Source organism: Typha latifolia, chromosome 2 (assembly GCF_019914945.1).
Source record: "Typha latifolia isolate L0001 chromosome 2, TyphaL0001v2, whole genome shotgun sequence".
Classification (NCBI taxonomy): domain Eukaryota; kingdom Viridiplantae; phylum Streptophyta; class Magnoliopsida; order Poales; family Typhaceae; genus Typha; species Typha latifolia.
In genome coordinates this window covers 14,213,460-14,237,416 of record NC_133087.1, presented here as the reverse complement: position 1 = coordinate 14,237,416, position 23,957 = coordinate 14,213,460, and the positions used below count along the sequence as shown (strand labels likewise).

Here is a 23,957-nt window from a genome sequence, read left to right as displayed (position 1 = left end):
GCCCGGGCAACTCGGCGTTGCAAACCGAGCTCTGGGCCATCAGAATGGCCCTGCAGATGGCGAGCAAAGAAAGCAGGTTGGTGATAGAAACGGACTGCTCGGAGGCCATCAGATGCATGAAGCAGGTGGACCACTGTCCATGGCGAGTCCGCAATCTGGCGCAGGAGTGTGCGGAGATAGCAAAAGAATTTTTGGAAGTTAGGCTTGCCCACGTAGGGAGGGAAGCCAACGCAGTGGCAGACTGGGCAGCAGCGAAGGCGAGGGTGGCCTCTGGCTACTGCTACGCAGAGTGGCTAAGCCAGGTTCCATCTGAGCTTTGTAATCTTCTAACTGTCGACGCGGCAACGTCTCGACCGTCTATTAATATATAGCTGGTCACAGCTCTTTGGCTTTCAAAAAAAAAAAAAAAAAAACCAGGCAACAAAAAAGCTGAAGGAAGTTCTCTTTCCATTCCATCTAAACTAATTGAAGAAGGGAAAGAGCAAAATAGAGACGCAGGAACTAGGAAACTATGTCTAAACCAATTGAGTCATTTGGTTGACTCTAAAGAATGCATCGTGAGTTGAGGGTTAGCCCTCTCATGGGAGTGATAGCTAGGTTTTTCATGGAGTTTTTTCGTACGATTGAATAGAGAGTGCTGATGGTCGAATAAAACAAGAATATAGAAATAATTATTACTAGAATAAATTTCTCATTTTGATAATAACAAATAGAAATTACTATCCCAAATTTTAGGAGCACCAATTTTGAATATTATATCCACCTTCTATAGGCTTCTGCCACTCTGGGCTTATGATATGATCTAACAAGTTCAACAATGAAATGTGGCAGCTAATCCGATCTTGGCTCAAGGATTACATTGTTTTCACTACAATCTGATGGTCTTACAAGCCACTATTTCATTCACCTTTTATGTAATTTGACTTTGGAATAATGCTCTCAGCTCTCTAAGGAGAAGAGTCAAGAGAGAGTTTTTCTAAACTTAGGGCTTCGCTTGCCTCTGTTACAAATAAGTACAATTTTAGAATAGATTATTTTTATTTATCACGTTCAAAATAAAAATATTTATTTTAGAAATTATTTTTTAAAGTTTATTCATATTTTAATTTTGTAATAAATAATTATTATTTTTGACGAGATATGAAGTAAAGAAAAAAATATATGATTTTTTTATGAATTTACAAGAAATACTCTTTGATTTAATATAAAGTAGATTGATGCAATAAACATTAATAGTATATTGATACTTTTATCAGTGCGTAATATAAATGATGAAAAATATTTGTATTATAGAATAAGACTACTATAATATTTAGCTATAATTATTAAATAAGAAAAAAATATTTTTAAAAGTGACCAGGAGCTGGATGTCATTATAAACTTAGTTGTCCCTGAGTTTAGATATTATCATCCAACCTTCTCAAGCTTCATCCTTCTTCTTTCAGTAATGAGTTTCTTCTCTACTAGTAATTTTTGGGTATTTTATCATTTGATTCTTAATGAGCTTTAACTTTAATTTATATATATATATATATATATATATAAAGTATAAAATAGAAAGCTTTCAAGTAACAGCTTAATAAGGTTACTAGACCAATGTAATATTTTTGAAATATTTTAATGCAGGTAAATAAGAGGTGTCCGTGAAAGATCCACCCGTGAATTTTTAATCAAACGGCTAGAAATCACACAATCGCATGATTTCACGAATCTTCTATACTGCCCAAAATATTTATGAATAATTACTTAAATCCGACAAATTGGATAATATATTAGCAGTCGAACACCTGGCCATGGCCGTCGCTCTTCTCCGTTCTTCCATTCTCTCCTCCTCTCTTCTCCGATTCTCCTACAAATTCCCTTCAATACCAGCAATACCCATCTCTCTGTCGACCCAAATTAGGGTTCGTCTCCCATTCCTAGCCTTCTCTAATCGCTCCTATCTTGTTAAAGTTGACATCGTTGATGCTTGTTTGCAGAGATTTGATCGATTTCGTCCCTTCTCTTCTTCGATGGCCACATCTTCCGAGTCTAAGGAGTCTCCAGAGAACAACCCAGGTCTCCAATCCAAGCAGGATGAGGCCACCAAGGGCTACTTCTTGCAGCAGACGGTTAGCCCGTTCTTTGTTCGATTCATTGTGTTGGTCTTGATCCCGCTTTCTTAATTGGGTTTTGGTTGTGAACTTATAATCTGCAGATGTTTCGGATTAAAGATCCTAAAGTTAGTCTTGACTTCTACTCTCGTGTATTGGGAATGAAGTAAGCTAAGCTTATTTGAATATGCTTTCTGAGCTTAGTCATATTTCTTTGTTTAATCTTGTTTGCAAAAGATTGCGGAGGATAAGCCCTTTTTATGTACTTAAGCTGTTTGAGTAAGAGCCTTGAACCCGTCAAATGGATTGACATGATATAGCTTATTTGCATTATCCTAGTTATTAGAGGAAGTGACCGTGACGAGTCTTTTTTTCTCTTTTAATGTGATGTGGTAATGTTTGAGACCAAGCTTGTTATATTGGTTACAAGTTTGAAATATTTATTTGATCACAAACTTTAGGTTCATTATATCAAATAAATGAAGAATTTTTAACTAATTTGTACATAACATAAAAACATTGCTATGTGAAAAGGAAAACAAAAATTGCTGAAATTTTTGCAGCATTACTGTAACTTACATTTAAATTGATCATTGAGTTACCCATGTAGAAAATAGAAGGCGCGGGCGCCAATTAATGCAACTATAAGACTTGCCCACTGCATCCAACTTGCCATGAGTTCAAGTTATGAAAATGACCTTCTCAATAATGAAGCTAACATGGTATATCTTACTCTCCCTAGATCCTGCAATAGTGAGAACCTCGTGCAGTAGGATCAAATGTTACCCATGGAGAAAATAGACCCGATGTATTTAGGGATTCTTACATTTTCTAATTTATTAACGGTTAGGCTCATCAGTTTGCCTTGAGTTCTTTAGATTTGAGAAAGGTTAATCTATGATGCAGTGTTATCCAAATCGAGTAAATTAGATGTTAGATTAGCCATTAGAATAGGAATTGCCTAAAGCCTGAATTAGGGTTGATTCCTAGTCTTATACCTACTAGAATTGTCATTTTGAGCTTTTATTAATGTCCTAATTGTTAACAGTCCTTTGCAGTTGCAATTTCTAGTTATTACCTAATTGCTCACTTAAACATATCATCTATGGATTGAGGCTTTATTTGGAAGCGCTCAAGCCATAATGATGTTAGAATTTGAGTTCTTAACCAATTCTAATTTACACCTTTCTAAACTAGGCACCAGTCCTTTCAAACACTTCATAGATAAGAGACAGAAAATCAGGCTTGGATTCTTTATAACTTTTTTCCGTCTCTCTTCTCGTCCACCAAGTTGGAAGCAAGCTTCTTTGTGTAGGGTGACCAGGCTCCACATGGAGTCATCATCTAGGCGTAATCAGACCTGTTTTTGACAAACCTACTAAAGTAGCTGATGCTTGGCATGACCAGCCATAGAGAAACTTTTGGATTGCGAGAGAAAGAATTTCGTATAGAAAGAGAATTCAATTGGAAGTTCGATCAACTATTAGAAAAAAGAATTGACTCTTAACCTAAATTTTAGCGGGCCTTCACTTTCTTCCTCTTCTTTGTTTCCAACAATATGGTGGCTACTATCCTTTCATTTTCCTTCCATTTGCGTTTACTCGTTACATCATTATTTGGTCTTAATTAGTCACGTGTATAACATACCAAATGAGACAAATGACTGGGGCGCTTAAATCACCCCTTTACTGAAACTTAGCGTAACACCACTTTGGAATAACTATGTGATTTTGATATAAATTGACTCTCCTTACATTATTATATTAAAGCAAGTCAATACTGTTTTTATCAGGAGAAGCTTCTTTCCATAAACTTAAAAGTTGAATTCTCGGAGAATACAGAATTGCTAAATTTTATTCCTTTCCATCACATGCATGTTGCTTAATGATGAGGTTTAGCACTGATCAACATCTATTTTTGCATTAGAATCTAGCTTTATTCCAGTTCATAGAATGTCGATATGTCATATGCACTTTATATTGTTTTACTTGTCAAAAATAAACCAGGTTATTAAAGAGGCTGGATTTCCCAGAAATGAAGTTCAGCTTGTATTTTCTTGGATATGAGGTAAAGTTTCTGTTTTTATTGTCTTACTGAAAACATACTGTTGTGTCCAATGGTGCGGTGAATATTTTAACGTACTGCCTTTTTTTTTCTTCCCTGCCCAGGATACTGAATCAGCTCCAGCTGATCCGACTCAACGAACTGTGTGGACCTTTAGCCAGAAGGCCACGCTTGAGCTCACACAGTGAGGACACCTGTCTCTTTCGTTTTGATTGCTACTCAATTTCTCTTTTTACAGTCCTTGTGAGCTTCACTTTCTCATTATCCCGGAAATATTCTTAACTAATCATATCTTCATCTCTACCTCTTATTCGATATCCATTAGCAACTGGGGAACAGAAAATGATCCTGAATTCAAAGGTTACCACAATGGGAATTCAGACCCTCGTGGCTTTGGTGTGTAGTGCAAGAATCTTAATATACTTTATGTGTCTATTCTGCATAAAGGTTCATTTAGATACTGTACTTGATACTTACATTTGGAAGATCCTTCCACTTTTCAGGTCATATAGGAATTACTGTTGATGACACATACAAGGCATGTGAACGATTTGAAAGTCTAGGAGTGGATTTTGTGAAGAAACCAGATGATGGTAATTCAAGTTTCATTTTCCATTTGCCCTTAGTATCTTTTTGTCATCTACATACTCTGATTAGGACATTATACTATATGATCTGCAATGTTAAAGATGAAGCTAGAAGTAGCATAACAAATGTTATCATGATAGTGTTTTCTTCTCTATTATTTAACAAGTGAATTTTTAAAACGTATGAACTGTTTGACTTCTGGATGCAGGGAAAATGAAAGGCATTGCATTCATCAAAGACCCTGATGGCTATTGGATTGAAATATTCGACCTCCAAAGAATTGGGAAGGTGACTGCTGCTTCATCTTGAGTAGAAAGCTCATTTGGGCAGAAGAAACTTTAGTTGAATGCATTCAATAATTGTCATTCTGCTTGGGCATGTGAAATGAGCGACTTCAGTAGACTTTTAAAGGCTTTTAGTTATTCATCAGTCAGCTTCTATCCAGTCTTTAATCTCTATTATTATGTTTGTTGTCAGTTTATATATATGGAGATATAGTTGTGAAATATAAGCTTTTAAACGATTCTCCATTTCTCGTCTCAGGGATCTCACATATACTTCTCGCATCAGCATGACTAAATCGTGTAGTTAGGAAATATGTTTAGTATAGCACCAATTGATTCACTTTTTATCGAATTTCTTTTCTTCGTAAATACCCTTGCAAAGTTGAAATTTATATGTTTATCCCTCAGAACATTTTTCTTTTCGTCACAGATGTTCTTCAGGTTATTTTTTCAGTAAATATATAATTAAGTCTAAAAAAATTTAAGAGAAAGAATAACGGTGTTTTATTTTAATATGTACTGTTCAAATTCTAATATATATATATATATATATATATATATATATATATATATATATATATATGTATATGTATATGTGTGTGTGTGAAAACTGTATTTTGAGGAATATATATTAGGGCTGTCAAAAGAGCCCGTGGGCTCATTAGGCTCCTAGACTGAGCAAAGTTTTGGGCTGAAAAAAATAATCAAGTATTGTAGCATTTGTTGCAATATGCATCGACGCATGTAAATTTATTTGTAAATTATGATCATATATCTGTTTCTTATTAGCTTTGACAGCAAGCAATTGAATCATCATAGTTAGGTGCATTATCTTGTATATATTCACAGAAATAATTATAATTTTTATGGTAATTATTTATCAGTAATTCTGTATCACTGTTTGTGTTAATTTTATCTTTTATAATTTATATTTTTTAATTGCTTGGCTTTTAGAATTTATCTTGTTATGCATATCAGCCTAAGCTCATTAAGCCCATATAGTTGAGGTTGAGTTATTGAGCTAGAGCCAAGCTGAGCCGAGCTAAGCTTTTCCAGCTCGAGCTGAGAATATTAAGTAATTAAGCTCAGCTAATTTACACCCTCTGTATATATTATACATTAGAAGAATACGTATATAAAAGATGCTGAAACAAAAAGTTGGTTTTTCATAGCAAAATTATATGTAACTAAAAATACCAATCCTTGATAACATCTTTAAAATGTTACTTATGATCATAATACTCTGCGTGACATTAACATATGGGTAATCTAGTAGTTTTTATTTCATAAGCAGTGGAACAATCCCTACAAAAATATACAACCTGACTACCGAAAAGCATGGGGGAGGCAACCCCAACCAAAAAAGGAAGGAGATACAATGGAAGAGAGAATAAAGCAAACAAAGCGAGTTAATCCACCACTTAATTGCATCCGAAGAACAAGTGTTGGATTGACGAAGATGAGATATAGCCTTTAATCCACCACTTAGTAGCTCACCACAATCCAAAATGAGCGAGCAAGCGTGGCATAGCAAATTACGTGCTAGGAGATCTACCCGCAGAGCTACGGCTTCAGCAACGATAGCACTAGGACAAGTAATCTTTCTCAACGCTTGCATATAGAGGGCATCCATTAGGTTCCCGAATAACGAAGCCAACACACCCCTTTGGCATGCGACTATGGTATGCATTTTAGTGTCCAACTCGACTCAGCTAGGGAGAGGAGACCAACTAACTAACCTAGCAGACAAGGGCAATCGGTGCAGCAATACATGGGCTAGAGATCAAAGCGTAATCATCCAAGAGAACCAGTAGGATACTACGCCAAAATAGAGATTTTGGGGGTGTTCCAAGCCGAGAAACAAACCAAGTTACTCACCAAAAGTGCCCTCCACAAGCCAAGCCAGCAACCTTCAACCCAATTAATTTTTTTTATGGGTCTATAGATCAATTTCATTAAGTAAAAGGGGGTATAATCAAGACTTAGAGATAGATTAGTCCATTTCATAGTCCATACTAGTACATTCTCGAATGGCTAAACTGGCAAAGGAGTGAGCCTTGGTGTTGTTACACCAGCTTGTAAAAACTACCCTAATAAAGGGGAGAGAAGAAGTCCACCTGATACATTCCTACAATATCGAACGAATAGTCTAGTAGATGCCAAATATTTTGATCATTCATGGCTTTTACAATCGTTTGAGAGTTGGAAAAATTTTAGAAGTCTTCATTTGCAGCATAAGCTTGCACAACCTTGAGCCCATGAAGAAGAGCCAATGCTTCCCCATGAAAGGCGCTCAAACAATTATCTAAGTAGATGGCTTTGCCCCTAATGAACCGATCTGAATGTGAGCTAATGAAGATTCCTATACCACCTTCCTAACCACTACACCAGGCAACATCTACCCAGCAGGTATGCTGCCTGGTTTAAACTCGCCCGGTGTTGTTTCCTCTTGTCATTGCTTTAGATCATCGACTTTAGCACTTGGAAGGGGTACCTTCAACCCATTTGTTGAGTGCCATAATATTAAGCAGTCATAGATTGCCTAAACTTATCATTCCCCAAAATAAAATATAAAGAAAATAATAGAAAAGAAAAGAAAAGAAACACAAAACTGTGCAATTAAATTGAATAATATCAAAATTAACTGCATTTTACCCGCCTGCCCGCTTCCAGACAACGAACGTAATCGACGCCTATCCAGAACCACTGCCAACATCCTCTCCCCCTCCTCTCTCAGATTCGGATAAGGTCTCTCTATTCTCTCCTGCTCTTCTCCTCTCTCTCTCTCTCTCTCTCTCTCTCTCTCTCTCTCGATCTATCCGAATTCCTAATCTTCTCATGGTCTCTATTCCTTGCAACTATTCCGTGGCGTCTCGCCTCCCCAATCTCCCACTCTTCCCCACCCCCTTCCACTTCTCCCCTCCCCTCTGCCGGCTTCACTTCAAACCCCGCGCTATTCACCATCCCATCAATGCCTCCGGCGCCGACTTCTCCTCCCGCTCCTCTTCGTCCTCCAACTCCCCGAGCAGATCAGGACCCTATTCCCCGGCGGATTCAAGCGGCCGGAGATAAAGGTGCCGACTTTTGTGCTGCGCCTCAGCACCGAGGAGGTGCTTAGCGGCGAGGAGAGCACTGCGGCGATCAGCGCGGCGGTGGCGAAAGGGGTCGGGATTGTGGTGCTCGACGGCGGAGAGGAGAGCGGCGGCCGGGTCTATGAGGCTGCTTGCGTTTTGAAGTCGGTGGTTGGGGATAGGGCTTATCTCCTCATCTCCGAGCGGGTGGATGTTGCGTCTGCGGTGGGAGCTAGTGGGGTTGTTCTGTCGGATGATGGTTAGTAACAATGTTTAGATTTCTGTTGGATCGTCCGTTTGTGATCTCTATTTCGTTCCATTTTTCTTGAATCTTTTGGATATTCTGTTTCTCTATTTTCTTGAATCTTAAGACTTCTGATTGAGTACAAATTTTAGGAATTAGGATGCTTTCAAATGTCACCTATAGAATATGACTATGATTCATGGAGAAAAATGTTGAATTTGAAAGGAACATGTAGGAGGTGTACGTGGCCATCTGAATTTGCTCCATTCTATCTATATAATTTAGAAGAAGTACATAGACCAGTTTTTGCAAATTTCTATATTGGAATTGTAGGGAATCACAGTGGATCTGTTTGCCAACATCAAGATAGTCTAGTTAAGGTTTTGAAGTAAGGTCTATATCCAAGTTCAAATTGTTCACCCAAGCAGTTGGATGCAATAGCTTTGCCATACAATGCTTGTGCGAACAATTTGAACTTGGATATAGACAGAATGCTTGTTTTTGGTGTTTCAGATGTCAAAATTGTGTGGTTCAGTGTGAGTAAAAGGTTATTGTGGTAATTAATTCTTGACTGTGTAAGATAACTTAATAAACCTATTAGAAACAAGACAAGCAAGAGGGCTGTAAATGCATAGCAGTGGTTACATAATGTCTGGTTAAATATTGGGAGCTACTATGCCATATATCTACTAATTAAAAACTTAATACCTGATGACCTGCTTGTCATATTATACATGCTGTAGCCTGAAATGTAATTTTCCATTCTTTTTGCTAATGTTTATAAGTATCTCGTTTGAAAAGAGAAATTCTATTGTTTATGCTCATATAAGCTTTTACGTGCCAAGGATGTGTTTGTATTCTCTGGTTCAAACATTTTGTTTGGCTTAAAATTTTCCTTCCCATTTTCATGATGACATTATGTATTTTCTTTGGGACACAGGCATTCCTACAATCATTGCAAGGAATATGATGATGAAATCTAAATCTGATACCGTATATCTTCCTCTTGTTGCAAGAATAATAAAGACCGTGAGTTCTGCTATAAGCGCGTCTAGTTCTGAGGGTGCTGATTTTCTTATAATTAGCACCAGCATTGACAACTTCATTAGGGTACTAAGGAGCTCTATTCAGCATGTAAAGGTTCCAATTTTCTTCAGCATAGTTGGCTTAATGGGTGATGAATCACCCACCAGTGTAACATCCAAGTTGCTCCAGTCAGGTGCATGTGGAGTAGTCATGTCCTTTGCTGATATGAAGCTTTTCAGTGTCGATCTTCTTGAGAAGCTTTCTTCTGAAAATGATGAGGCTGTCAGAGTCGTGCAAGATGGATATTCTATTTCTAGTAAAATGGATGTCGAGGATATCAGAGTTGTAACTAATGGAAAGAAAGGAATTGCAGGATTTACAAAACTAGACAAAAGAGAGATACAATTGATGGAAATGGAAAGACTTCTGTTAAATGAAGCTGTTGCTGTTATCAGCAAAGCTGCGCCAATGGTGATCTTCTAGTGTTACACATTTGGTAGTTGAAGATGCACTCAAATGAATTCATTTCTTATTCCACACCTTCTTCAGCATATGCTTGACATGAAACTATAACTGCTCATATATGGTGACAGATGAAGGAGGTTTCTCTTATAGCAGATGCTGCTTCTCGTCTCAGTGAGCCATTTTTGTTGGTTATTGTGGTAATTTTGATTATAGCAATTTTTAAGTTGCAAGAGTATGCATTTCCTGGAAGCTTGAGATTCTGTTATTATCTCTATTAGAGACTGCAAACAATTTTTAGTATTGAATTATATCGCCAATTGCTATCTAATTTAGTTGCTTACATAAAGTTGTCTTAAAGGCTACAGGTAGAATGTCCAAGTCTTGGTATGATTTTGACAGCAGTTCTTTTCCTTAAAAATACTGGATGTCAATATTTTTAATTTTAAATGGTTTTCTCTACCAGCTAGATTATGCATCAATAATTGGTACAAATTTTTTATTTTCTTATTTAGGTATCACTTGATGTAAAGCAAGTGGTTTTTTGTTTAGGGTTTTATTGTCCTCTTTTTGTTAGATTAATCATTAATTTGTTTTTAACCTCTTTGTAGCATTATTTGTAGGAAAATTTTAAAAAATATCTGTAAAGATTTGATTTTGCAAAGTTTTAGGTTCCCTTTCATGTTTGTGTTTGTGGGGTCCAAAATTTTCTTCTTAAATAAATCTAGGAATGAAAATATATTTTAATAAAGAAGTATAAGTTGATCCTTAAATTAGTTCAAAAGCCATGTATTTGTGATTGATTTGATGACTGAAACTGATGATTAGCACATGATTATTTACTCTTCACCAACGATGGCCGTGCCGGCGGCATACAGGCATGTGGCACGAGGGGTGCCGCAACCTCCTAGCAGCGCTTCACTAAAGATTCTTCGTCGTCATTTGCTGCTCACTATTGACTTCACCATTGCCCGTTGTGCCTGAGGTCGCCGATCGCGAAGTGGATGCCCTAGCCTTTGTTAGCTCAAGGAAAAAGACAACCTAACGGGCGATGGCGAGGTCGGCGGCGGTGACGGCGACGAAGCGCTACTAGTCTCCCTCCTCCTTTTCTCTCCCTCTCTTGTGACACAACCGGCAAGTGCCGCAACACATGCCGTGCCGTGCCGTGCCATGGCATGGCGATCCATCTTCACTTCAAAGTGAAAGAAATTATCTTTTTTCTTGCTCTCTACACATCTCAATTCAAATTAGAGGAGGTTGTTTTTCTGGATCTTGTTTCACTCCTTAGCTCTTAGGCCTATTAATTGAGAAGTCCACATATCTTGCCTAGGAAAAGGATGGATTATCTACCTTGAATCTACTGAATTTACAGGTTGTTAAGGTCTGTCTGCCTTTACCATATGAAGCCAAGATCTAAATTTAGAACTGGATTGTAAAAAAAAGAACTAAAAGGATAAACAAACTATTAAGTGATGGAATTTTTGCTGCCTTTACCATATGAAGTCAAGATCCAACTTTAGAATTGGATGGTAAAAGAGAAAAAAAGTAAAAGGATAAATGAATTATTTAGTAGTGGAATTTTTGGTACTTCTTGTGCTAGTAAGTTCCAAATTATACTTGCTATCAGTATTACAAACATGGTATGGATTCAATGATAACTGATCACCTATTCGGGATGTTCGAATTTGCATTGAGGAGGGCTTGCAAACATCACAAAAAACAAGCTCCTCAATTCATCAATATCATCTGTCTATACTAGTAATTTAAAGTTTACAGTCATTTGTTTTGGTCTTTGAGTAGTCATAAGAAAACTCATTTATTTGCAACTTGCCAATTTAATTGAAATCTATCAGTCATTCTTTTCATGCAATTATGTCACACTGGGAACATCATTTAAATGAACAGAATGCTTGCATGTGACAAATAATAGCGTAGCGAACTCTGGTGCACATTTTATGGCAACACAAAGGGTCAATTTGTATATCCAGTTTCAAAGCTGATTTTAGTCATGATAACTGATAGATGTTGAAAATTTGAGAGATATTCAAACATTTCCTTCCACGACACTGCTTGTTTTCTACGGGACAGCTAAACATCTTGTTTTAGGTCAGCTCTTTCCGTATCTGATGCTTATTTCAATTGGCTAATATCAGGGTGAATTTAATTCTGGAAAATCAACTGTTATAAATGCTTTACTTGGAAGGAGGTACCTGAAGGAAGGTGTGGTTCCTACAACTAACGAGATCACTCTACTTTCATATTCTGAGATAGACTCTGATGAGCAAGAACGTTGTGAGAGACATCCAGATGGTCAATTCATATGCTATTTATCTTCACCAATACTGAAGGAAGTCAGTACACTTTTGAGATCCCAAGTTGTTTATACTTGTTTATCTAGTTAAAATCATTATTTTCACTAGCTTGCTGTTAGGAGACAGAGCCATCATAGAACTTCCACTGCCGAAGTTCCTTTTCTCCTGCAGAGTTTCATGTTATTTTTCTCAATCTTCAAGATTATATCACATGATTTCTGATTGTCTCCTTAATGCATTGTATGATCAAAATACTTCTTCTTAAAAGATCAGAAGTAACTAGTCAACTATCACTGTGATCATAGAATGATAGATGAGAACACGTGAAGTGTGTCATAGAACTTGGAACAATAAAAGAAGCTATAAAAGGATGAAGTTTTGTATTCTAGATTCCAGTATGTGAGTTACACAGCTTAAACTCATTGCTCTGAACGTGTCCAAAAGCTTAGAGAGGTTGATTTAGATTCTTCATTTTTGAGTCACTTGGCATTTGTAAATTTCAAACTTTAGAAATGTACTGTTTCTTATGTTTCATATCACTACTGGATCTATCATATGGCTAACTTCTGAGTCCCACAGTGACGCATTTCATGATACATTACCATGTGTGTGAAATTTCACTTATATAGCAGATAGCTAGAATTTGCATATATGGCATGTCCTTTGTCTTATGCACTAACATCATAGTTGAATGAGGCGAGAATTTGCAAAGTTGCTTCTATTTGTGGGTAAGTACATAAGTAGTCTATTATGGGAAGATGCACAGGAAGGTTTCTCTATGTCTCATATTGCACCTTTTTAAAGCTCCTACTTCTGCATAAGATGAGCAGGAAGGTTTAAGCAAATAGGGAAATAAATCACTCTCTCTTATGATGTTGGGAAAAGCATCTACTTCACTTACGCTTATGCTGTAGGCCTTTATGTATCTCCTTGCATGGCTTATAATTCAATTCATGTTATTCTATAATTCTATCTCAACGTGTAATGTTATTGCTGAACTTGTCTAGTTCTTTTATTAGTTCTTTGCAGTTATCTCAGACTAATTATTATTCTTATCATTCTTACGAGATCTCTTGCTCACTTTGTTAAACAGATGAACCTAGTTGATACTCCTGGAACAAATGTAATTCTACAAAGGCAACAACGACTTACTGAAGAATTTGTGCCCCGTGCTGATTTGATACTTTTCACTATATCAGCAGACCGACCATTGACTGAAAGTGAGGTATGTCTTTTCTATTATATGGGAGGAGGATGCCATATATGCACATGATATTGCTTTTACGAACATGCATATTATTAGACTTATTAAAGTTGTATTTTATTTATTTATTTAGATATATGGTGGCTTTGTATAAATAGGGCTAAGGCCTCCTCTTTCATATCAAGCAATATATTTTCATCCAAAATTTTCTCTTCTCTTTCTCCCTTCTCTTTGAACCTATTATAGGGTTGGGTCTTGTATTGTTTCACATATAATTCTGTTATGAGAATAATATACTGTTGGAGGGAAAATAAAAACTGTATCGTACAGTCATATTGAATTATTGTTTCCACCTTTCTATGACTTGAACCCATGACCCCTTGGATGCAAAGGGCAGGCCTTCCTGTCACTAACTGATGCTCCCATAATAATTTATCTTTCTTGTACTTTCATTTCTTTAGAAATAAGATTTGTCATAATGTGCTAGCAGTACTGAGATACAAATGTAGAAATATTTTATTGAAAAGTTTGTACTTCAAGTATATTGCTGGTAGATTTGCATGGTGGGTTTCTCTATTTTGAGCATTTTGGTAGTCTATTATTCAACTTCATATAAACTGATCATTTGAGAATTGCTCAACATTTTTCTGAATAATTTTCCAAGTACGATTCGTTAAACCTTAACTTGTTGTGTCAAGAATTCTATTATCTTCACGATGGGTGTTGGGTAGTCATTTCCTAATATTGCTTCAATAAAGAAATTTATTGATCCACCTTTGAAATAATTAATGCTTTTCTACCTCTGAAATTTGTAGGTTGCGTTTCTGCAATATGTGCAGCAATGGAAGAAAAAAGTTGTATTTGTACTAAACAAACTAGATCTATATCGGACCAATAGTGAGGTTTAACTTTGCCAATTTCTCTTCTGTTAAAATCTCGTGAAATATAAATATTCAATTGCCATGTCATTTATCCAATTAGATTATATATTTGCTTTCCTCCCTTTGCTCATTTCTTATTTCTCTTCTATGGATATAGCTTGATGAAGCTGTTGCATTTATCAAAGAAAATACTAGAAAGCTGCTCAATATAGAAGATATAAGGTTATTTCCCGTCTCTGCAAGGTCTGCGCTGGAAGCAAAACTTTCTTCTTCATTAGGTGACGGAATAAGCTATGAGAAGGTTTTGTTTGATGATCCTGGATGGACCACTAGTAGATTTTATGAACTCGAGAAGTTCCTGTACAGTTTTTTGGATGGATCAACAGACACTGGAATGGAAAGAGTGCGATTGAAACTTGAAACACCGATTGGAATTGCAGATCGTTTGCTAAATTCTTGTGAAAGAATTGTGAAGAAAGAACACGAAAATGCCATCCAGGACTTGACATCCATCAAAGATGTTGTTTCTAGTGCAAAAGAGTATGCTGTGAAGATGGAGGGTGAGAGTATTTCTTGGAGGAAGCAGATGCTATCTCTTGTACGTGATGTTTAGAAAAGCTAAAATTTTTTCTAGAACTTATGAATAGATCCAAGTGTTAATTTTGCAAGGCTCAACTATTTTTCTCTTTTGATTAGCAATTATTTTGATTTTTGACATTTCATATCATTCCAAATAGTAGTATAGTACTATCATCTGCCTCCTAGCTTTAATGGTATTAACATGCTCCATCTTGTGAAGGTGACATGCCATTTCTGCTAAATTTTCTCACTTAATATTTTTGCAACTGCAGATTGAGACAGCAAAAGCTCGAGCAATAAAGCTCATGGCCTCCACTCTTCAGTTGTCAAACATTGACCTTATTTCTAGTTATGCATTTAAAGGAGAAAGAGCCAATTCCATGCCTGCCACATCAACTGTTCAAAATGAAATTCTCAGTCCTGCTCTTTCTGATGCACAAGTATCTTCCTTTCCTTTGCTAATTTATCCAGTTTTCCTAATATAATATATGTATTTTTTTTTTCTATTATTGCATTTTACTTTTCTTTCTGCATATTATTGTGGGGGGGGGGGGGTTGTGTACAAGCATCTAGAGAGTTACAATTTTGTGATGAAGATCTTGTTTTTGCATTTTTAAGAACACGTCAAGATTTTTAAGCATGTCTGTACTTGGTATTTTCTTAAACTGACTGGAACGTAATTAATTCTTTGTTCAGAGATATTAAATCTACACTAGAATTTTAATGAAGTTCCTGTAACATGCTAGTTGAATTAATGTAAGGTGGTGACAGTATGTGGGCTTTGTTAGTTTGTCCAATTATAAGGATCGTGATTGGCAAATGATACATTTTACTGTAACAATAGAATACTGGTTTGTAGCCAAATGCTTCCATCACCATTTGAGATCAAGCATGCTAGTACAACTTGGTTTACGAAATGCTTTCTGGATGCAAGTATATGCTAATCAGCTGAAGAAATTTTAGGTTTCACTTCCAGTGGGCTTTTTTTTAATGTTTCTGGCTTTGAGGGATAGTTTATAATTATGAAAAAGGAGATTTCAGCAAATTCTGGAATGTACTGATATCAGGCTATCAAATAAACAAGTTCTCAATGTAACTACTATGATGTGGTTGTGCATGCTAAGGGTAAGGAATTAGGGATTCTTTAGCAGGGCATAAGTTAAAAATAAAAATGCCCATTGAATTTAATACTTGCGTTTCCTATAGTTCCTCTGTGAAGTAAACATCATAAAGTAAAAGTATGACCAATTTATGAAATAAAAGGCTACATCAGTGGTGTAGTTCTATGAGTGGTTAAAACATCCACATACAGACAGATTGTACACTTCAATCTTGGAAGGACTTTTTATAGTTAAACTGATCAAGAGAAAGAGAAATATTGACCACTCTAATCAGAAGTTCATTCCTGATGGAAATGTGCGAGATAGAACAAAGAGAGGTAGGAAATAACTGTCATGTTATGAAGAATATAACTAGATCATATATTGAGAAAAATACAAGAAAGTATTTCTATTCTGTAACTTTGGCTGAATCCAATGAGCAACTCTCGATGATGTGCAAAGATCCTTACATTGAAAGATTGCAGGAAAAGAGATTTCAATCATTTATTCTTTGATCCATCAAATATGAGGAGGAAATGTTGTCATCTCAGACAAATGCTATTAAAGAGATAAAATAAGTAGAGAGCGGCTAATAAGTAACTTGAAATTTTCTAGGCATGTCTGCCATTGTTGAATATTCAGACTTAGTTGTGAAATAGTGATAATTTCATGATAAAATTACGTGAAATGCACTTTAGTCAAGATAGTTTCACATCAACCAAGGTTGCATAACAACATAAACAAAACCTGGATTCCCCCAGTATTTGCTGCTATCTGTTCCTTTCTTCTCCTTCTAGTCCAGAGGAGGCTGCAACAAATCCTACATATACCACTCAAATCAACTAAAAATGGGAGTAAATTTTTTAGACAGCATAGTTGTTTGTCGGTTTTGCTCCTAGAACTGTAGGTTTGCACTTTGCACCAGTGCTTATCATGTGTTCTTGCTTCTTGCATTGCTTGTAGGTGAGTTGATTAGAAATATATTTTATGAAGTTTCATGATGTATGTTTGCAGATGACATCATTCAGTGAGGTTACTATGAAAAAATAGAATAAGAAATATTAGCTCTTAGAAGTTCACGGGACATTCAAATGTTGAGCATTGTTGAGATGAGAGTATTCAGGTGGATGAGTGAGGTTATTAGGGAAGATAGAATAAGAAACAATACAATCTGATAGAAGTTAGAGGCAGCACTGATAAAGGATAAATTTTGTGAGAATCGATAGAAAGATAGTTTGAACATCTGACAAAGACCATGTACTGCACTAATGCTGATTAGTGATTTCATTCAAGTAGAAGTTCCTTGGGAGAAAAGGAAATACCAAAACTAATGTTGGAGGACTTAATAAGGTACCATTCATTCTATCATTTCAATCTTTAATGTTGTGAAAATACTCAAATTCATAAATTAATTATATGGTAAATTCTTGCATATCAAATTAAAGGGCCTGGTGTAAGATCTAAAATAGCGTGTGAAACTGCAAAGCCTCGAGCTTTCTGCATTTAGTTCTTTGCTGCATTTCGTTATATTATTTTACTGTTGAATCTTTTTATTTTTTGCTTGGTTTATGATTTTCTCTATATAGACATACAAGATCATGAATGTCTTTCTACTGTTTACTTCTTCAGAAGCTACTTCGTGATTATTTAAGGTGGTTAGAGACTAGCAATGTTCGTGAAGCAAGTCTCTACATGGAGTTTTTTAATGAACGATGGGATGCATTAATTAATTCGAAAGAGAGGACCCAGTCAGATACAGATGGACTTGTTAGTAAAGCAGAGGAACACAGCATAAAGGTGTTGGAAAGCTTCAGAGTTAGCGCTGCTGCAAGGATTTTTGAACAGGAAATTCGTGAAGCGGTTGGTTCTATAGACTGAAGTTCTTAATTATTTTATTTTCTACGGAAAGGAAAAGAGCAATCTTATCTTTACACCAGCGTCTTGTGGATGCCATCTTATTAACTATAGGAAGTAATTTCATTGTCCTATTAGAACCTTTACTCTTTGAAATAGCATAAACACAGCTGGTTCTCCTTATTCGATTAGCTATTTGGAATCTATTTAATCATTTACCAGTGATTTGGATATAGCTGGTTTCCTTATTTTGATTTGTTAGTATTAGTGTTGTCTAACAGACATCCTGGGTAAAAGTAGTTGATATCAGTTTTTGAAGTCCAATACTAGAAAACAACTATATATCACACAGAGATGTCTCCTATATTTCATATGTTTAAGCACCTGATAATGTCCGTGTATCTGAATTTAAATTTTTTTAGCTTGTTCGCGTGCTGTACTAATATATTTTTTTTTAAATACAACTTTGAATCATATGTAGTTGCTTGTTTGAGCATAACCACATTGTCCATGTATCTGAAGGTTCTGGGAACTTTTGGAGGGCTAGGAGCTGCTGGACTTTCCGCTTCTCTTCTAACATCTGTTTTACCAACAACATTGGAAGATCTTCTTGCTCTTGCCTTTTGCTCTGCTGGCGGGTAAATTTCGATCTCTGGCTCATTGTGATTTCTCACGGACCTTTTAATGCTTATTAGGTTATGCTTCCATGAGGTGAAATATCATCTTTCTTTGAATTTATGTTGAAGTGGAACTAAAGGGACAATATTGTCAATGTATTTCTGTGTGATATAACCTGTAGACTCTTAAATATAGAGCCTAAGAAGTTTACTTCATGGTCACTAAAATTTAAGTTAGTACAAGAGAAAAACAAATCATGTACTTGGAATGTCCCTTATCTTTTTATAAAGTGGAAAAATATAGATAGACTTGTGCTAAATGTTTGTTTCACAAAATTTGACAACTCAAGCTTTTAAATTGTACATAGCATGATAACAATGGGAATGCTGACCTAAGTCTTTAGTTGTAAGTTGTTGACTGTTTGGGTTATCTATATGGATCCTTCTTTTTTACTTCCCTCCAAATATCAGTTCCCGTCTTCCCTCCCCTCTTAAAGAATCTTCTACTTGAATGAACTTGGTTTTGCATAGTATCATGCTATGAACATTCGTCCCATAGGTGTGTGTCACTGAAGTACTCTCTCTCTCTCTCTCTTTGTAACAGGGTAACCTTGCATATATCTTGCCCTTCCATACCCTCATGTAGTAGCTTCATGCACTAGGACACACTTATTTTAATATTGCTGCACTGTTTGACCTCAACTCTTCTAGCTTAACATCATCCTTGAGAGACTCAATTTTTGCATATCTTGTTTTATAATTGTCTAATGTTGTCATTGATAAAGCATGGTTAACTTATAGTGGTAGATGTAGAAAATTCCCTACATTGAGATATATATGGGTGTTATACATCATAATATAGAGGTACTTTTCCATTTTTGTCATCCTATTTTATATTTATGTACAATGTTCTCATCAATCTTCTCTTTTGCATCTTTTTTTGATAGATTATTAACCTATAAGCTCATCATAGGCTAAGAAAAAAAGGTTTCTTCTTGATATGTAGGCTAGACAATTAAGTCAACCCTTTTAAGAAACGAGTCACAATAGGCTCAAATTATGTGCATATAGCATTTCGAGAATATCAAACTCATGACCTCTTTCATAAGCTAATAGGATTTAACCACTGAACTACAATGCCTAATCTTTTCCTTCACATTATACTATAGAGTATAGATCCAAGATAAGTACTCCCTCTCATATATTTCTTATTCAGATACTAATGCATTAGATTATAGTGAACTACAGTTGTCTTTCCTTGGGGATCTTATAAATGGTCTTGTCTGCGTTTTGCTTAATCAGGTTTTTAGCAATATCAAATTTTCCCAGTCGTCGAAAGAAAGCAGTGGAGAAGGTTGGAAAGGTTGCTGATTCTCTAGCGCGTGAACTTGAAGATGCTATGCAGAAGGATCTATTGTACAGAGCTGAAAAGCTCACTCACTTTGCTGAGATTATCAGCAAGCCCTATTTGGACGCGGTCCAGCAAAACATTGACCGGTTGCAGGAAATCCAGGGCGAGTTGTCAAACATTGAGCAAAAGCTCAAAGCCTTGAAAGCTGAAATTCAGAATCTTCATGTTTCTTGAGTAGTTTGTTAGTTTTCAATTTTTTTTTATCATTTCTTCTGATGCTTGATTTTAAGATGCATCAATAGTTGGTTTTTAACCACCGGTACCATTCTTAAGTGTCTCTCAGTTTGTCCTACATATCCACTGGATTGCACTTATGTAACTTAATGTTTCATTTAAGTGATGTACAGAATTCTATCAGTAAATTTTCTATTGTTCTGCTTGATGGCAAGTTTTCACACGTAATGGATGCCGGGATTCTAGTTCTATAATACTTGCAGTAATGTAATTATTGTCATCTTCGTTCATAGTTCTAATTATTCATTTTGGGTCTTCCCAATTAATTGGTTGATAAGTTTTGTCTTCAATTGAGATGCTTCTCCAAATGTGGGGACAAAAAATTGAAAGAAGATTGCAAATTGCATTCAAATAGATATGGGAATTGAATAGCAACTTCTACCCTATAGACCTTTCCTTGCCTTAGCATTTTATAATCTACTTTAGTTCCTTTATTCCCATGGTACTACTTTCATAAAAAGGAATCAAGGAAGGAGAGGCAACTGGTGGTTGGAAAAGGGTTATGAAGGGAAGTCATCATGATACCTATGGTGGTTATTCTATATTTCTATGGTCGGTTGAAGCTTTTGCTTGCACTAAGAGCCAATTTATTACCAACTAGGAATTTTTAATGTGTTTTCTACCACCATTAATTACAGGATAAAACTTTGCATCCTATTTGGATTCACCACTACCAAAAACTATGGGAAGAAAGGATTCCCTGATGTCATCTCCTTTGAGAATTCTGTTCAACTATTTGTTTAATGTCAAAGCTTCTTTTTCTTTTTTTCAACCTAAGATGGAAAAATGATGCAAGAAAGAGAGTTAGATGTTTGACCTAGATGATCACTTTGTCCTCAAACATGGTATCAAATAGCTTGCCAATTAAAAAGATTTAGGTCCACATCACAAGAATTTGGAGCCAAACACGAATCGGCCACTTTAACCATATGAGTACCTTAGTAATGATTTCTACTAGAGCTTAGTGTAGCACTCTTTCTTTTATAAACATTTGTGATGGGTTCTTGTTCTCTAAGCATATCTCAAAGTGTCAAGATATAGTTCAAAATGGTTGTCCACTAGTCATTGGGAATGTCATGCTTCCCTCTAATATCTTTTAGTGTTATTGTTGTAAATTCTCCCGGGTCAATGGGGAATACAAAGTGTCCTAATAGATGTGAACAATTGATAGGGCAATACTTGGTCACAATTTTCAGTTTTCTCACCAATTAGATCAGAATTATCTTAATTTTTCTATTATATGAAAAGCCTGTAGGCATTTTATTAAAATCAAGTATATATTACAAGTTTGATACACAAATGAAAGAGAAAAGTGATCATTGTTGTAATAGCCCCCATCAACGTACCCCTGTTGAAAGGTAGATTCACTCTCATCCCATGGAGCAAGCTCTTAGCGAGTGGGACAACCACAAAAATCTTATCACTATCACAAAACCTCACACCACACTAATAGACTTTAACCAAGCTTACTCAAATATGACTCTAACTTCTCTGACTTTAATCGAGCTAAGTCCAGTTTGGGCTCAACCAGGTTTGAACCCGAGCCTAAAATGGTAATGTGCGGGATGTGCTAAGCCTTTGTCTACTTGACGCAGCACGTTATGACCTCCCATTCCTAAAGTTTTTTAGTCCCTATTTGAAATTTTGTGTATTGAAAACTATTATTAAGCATCACCCAACCAAAGTTAATCAAACATTTTAGTAGGCGACCGATCGATTATGGATAAATATTTTTGATAAAACACGAAAAGAGAGAAAAGAGAGAAGAAGAGAAGCAGTAGTGACACAAGGAAGAGGAAAGTGAAAAACTAAGCCGAGACTTCCTAAGCAACAGTGACACAAGGTAGAGGGAAGTGAAAACCTAGCAAACTTCGAGGTGTGTTACCATTAGACCTGGGAAAAGAACGAGTAATAATTTTTATCTTGATAGATCATGAGCTCCTAGGCTAGTATTGAAGGCTACAACAAAAAGATAACTCATTCATATATATAAATTAAATAAATGAACTAACCATTCCAATTGAACTAATTTAAATCCTACACATATAACACCCTTATGGTAAATTCACCAAATATCATTTCCAATACTCATGGGAGACTTCTATCATAGGCTACTATAATCTGACAAAAAAAATACCAAGATTAGACGTAAGGCAAGTGGCAAAATGGCTCAAAAAAGAGATGAGCAAAAGTGTTCCAATCCACATTAATATATTGTTCCATGTTGTAGGGTTTGGTGCATGTATGTATTAATACAAGCAACTTTTTCTCTCTAAGAGAGGCTATTTGGTAGGCTTGACATTCGTCCATGGTTTCATGACGAGAAGTCTTTTATTCCTCCATTAGGTAAGCAAACAGATCACCAACATGCATGATTAAGAAAGAAGAAGAAGAAAAATTCATGTAAACAAGGCAATAGTGGATTCCTCCTGTTACCTTGAGATCCTAAATTCCTAAAACAAATCCTGAAATTTTTCTTCTTGTAAAGCTAAAAGTGGTGTCTTTTTCTGTTGCTTTTTGAGCATTTAGTTCACAGAGAAGCAATTTTAGTACAAGATATCAGAAGACTTGAATTATGATTGGGAAAATTAAGCAAAGAATCATGGAAAGTGTTGGGCTTCATCAGATAAACAAAAGGGATTTTTACATATTACCCCTCCAAATTCATCTATATACATATATATACCCTTCAAAATCCATGGTTTTTTGCATAGCTTCTTGACTTCTTTCCGGGTTACTCTTTTGATATCTTGAACAAAATATGGGCAGCAGGCTCAGCAATTAATGAGATCGTGCCATATGTCCAGTTGTACCTACAACCTATGCAGTAGAGAATCCTCTCTCTTTTAGTGCTTTTCGAAAGCTCTTAAAGCTTTAAATAAATAAAAATATAAAATATCAACCAAACTCTATTACAATTGGTTAGGTAACTTCTCTATGACCAAGGAGAGTTCGAACAGGCATTTGGTTCAAAATAATTATTCGAGATATAGCTTAAAATCTAAACTAGACAGTTTACTATATTAGATAAAAAGCTTAGTGAAACTTAAATGCCTCTGTAATTAGGGAGAATTGACTATTGTTCATCTCATATTTAGCCTTCAGACTTATAAATGATCAAAAGAAAAAAATAAATAAAATATAAACTTCATTTACACTATAAAAAAAATACAAAAACAAAACTTTATTCCTACATCTATGGCTTCTATAAAGCAGTTGGAAAAAGTTTCAAGAGGCAACTAAAGGCATGATGAAACCTAGGGTAGTTGTGCTATGGTCGGTTGGGGCCTTTTGATTTGCACCAATTAGCTCGAAGGCATTTTGATGGGCACTTTGAAGTAGTTTAAGGGGTTTCTAGTACTACCAATTACTTTGCAACTTAGAACAACATTGCCTCCTAATTAGATCCTAAGAGAGAGAGAGAGAGAGAGAGAGAGAGAGACTACAAAGCAAAGCACCATTGACGACAAAATCTATAAAAAAGAATCATTAACCTTAATGAGACCATGATGATGAAGTCATCTTTACTTTGAGAAACTTTTGTTCAACCATTTGTTTAATTGCCGAAGGTTTATGCTTTTGGCTCTATGGAATCTCGATCCAAGGGGTAACGCATAGGACTAAATAGCTAACCTCATCAATGAATTATTATTTTTTTTCTTTTTCACTTTTTCCTTTCTAGCATTTATATAATATATCTAAGATAACTTTATATAATATAAGACCTCCTTTAGTTTAACAATAAAATTAATTTTAGAATAAATATTTCTTTTTATTATTACTTAAATGAGATCTTTATTATAAAAATAACTATTCTTATGTTCACTTATATTCTGAAATAATAATGTAATAATTACCTTTAATGTGATATAAAGTAAAGTAAAGATGAAAAAAAATATTTTATTTTTTATAAAATTATCATGAATATCTTTT

General features: G+C 35.6%; 2 protein-coding genes across 2 annotated transcripts; both read left to right on the top strand.

Moving 5' to 3' along the window:
- Positions 1-1,743: 1,743 nt before the first annotated feature.
- Positions 1,744-5,275, top strand: LOC140781759 (lactoylglutathione lyase). The gene is made up of 8 exons (XM_073127946.1): positions 1,744-1,904; positions 1,980-2,111; positions 2,198-2,259; positions 4,100-4,160; positions 4,262-4,341; positions 4,483-4,553; positions 4,661-4,750; positions 4,954-5,275. Exons 1-8 carry the CDS (start codon positions 1,794-1,796, stop codon positions 5,052-5,054), a joined length of 708 nt encoding a protein of 235 aa, XP_072984047.1. The 5' UTR covers positions 1,744-1,793; the 3' UTR covers positions 5,055-5,275.
- Positions 5,276-7,860: 2,585 nt separating this feature from the next.
- Positions 7,861-20,172, top strand: LOC140781954 (probable transmembrane GTPase FZO-like, chloroplastic; the record flags this gene model as incomplete). The annotated part of the gene is made up of 11 exons (XM_073128268.1): positions 7,861-8,359; positions 9,285-9,841; positions 9,964-10,032; positions 11,986-12,183; positions 13,238-13,369; positions 14,164-14,250; positions 14,387-14,827; positions 15,081-15,248; positions 17,538-17,768; positions 18,285-18,400; positions 19,682-20,172. Coding segments are annotated over 11 exons (2,781 nt in total), but the record flags the coding sequence as incomplete, so codon positions are not given.
- Positions 20,173-23,957: the final 3,785 nt, after the last annotated feature.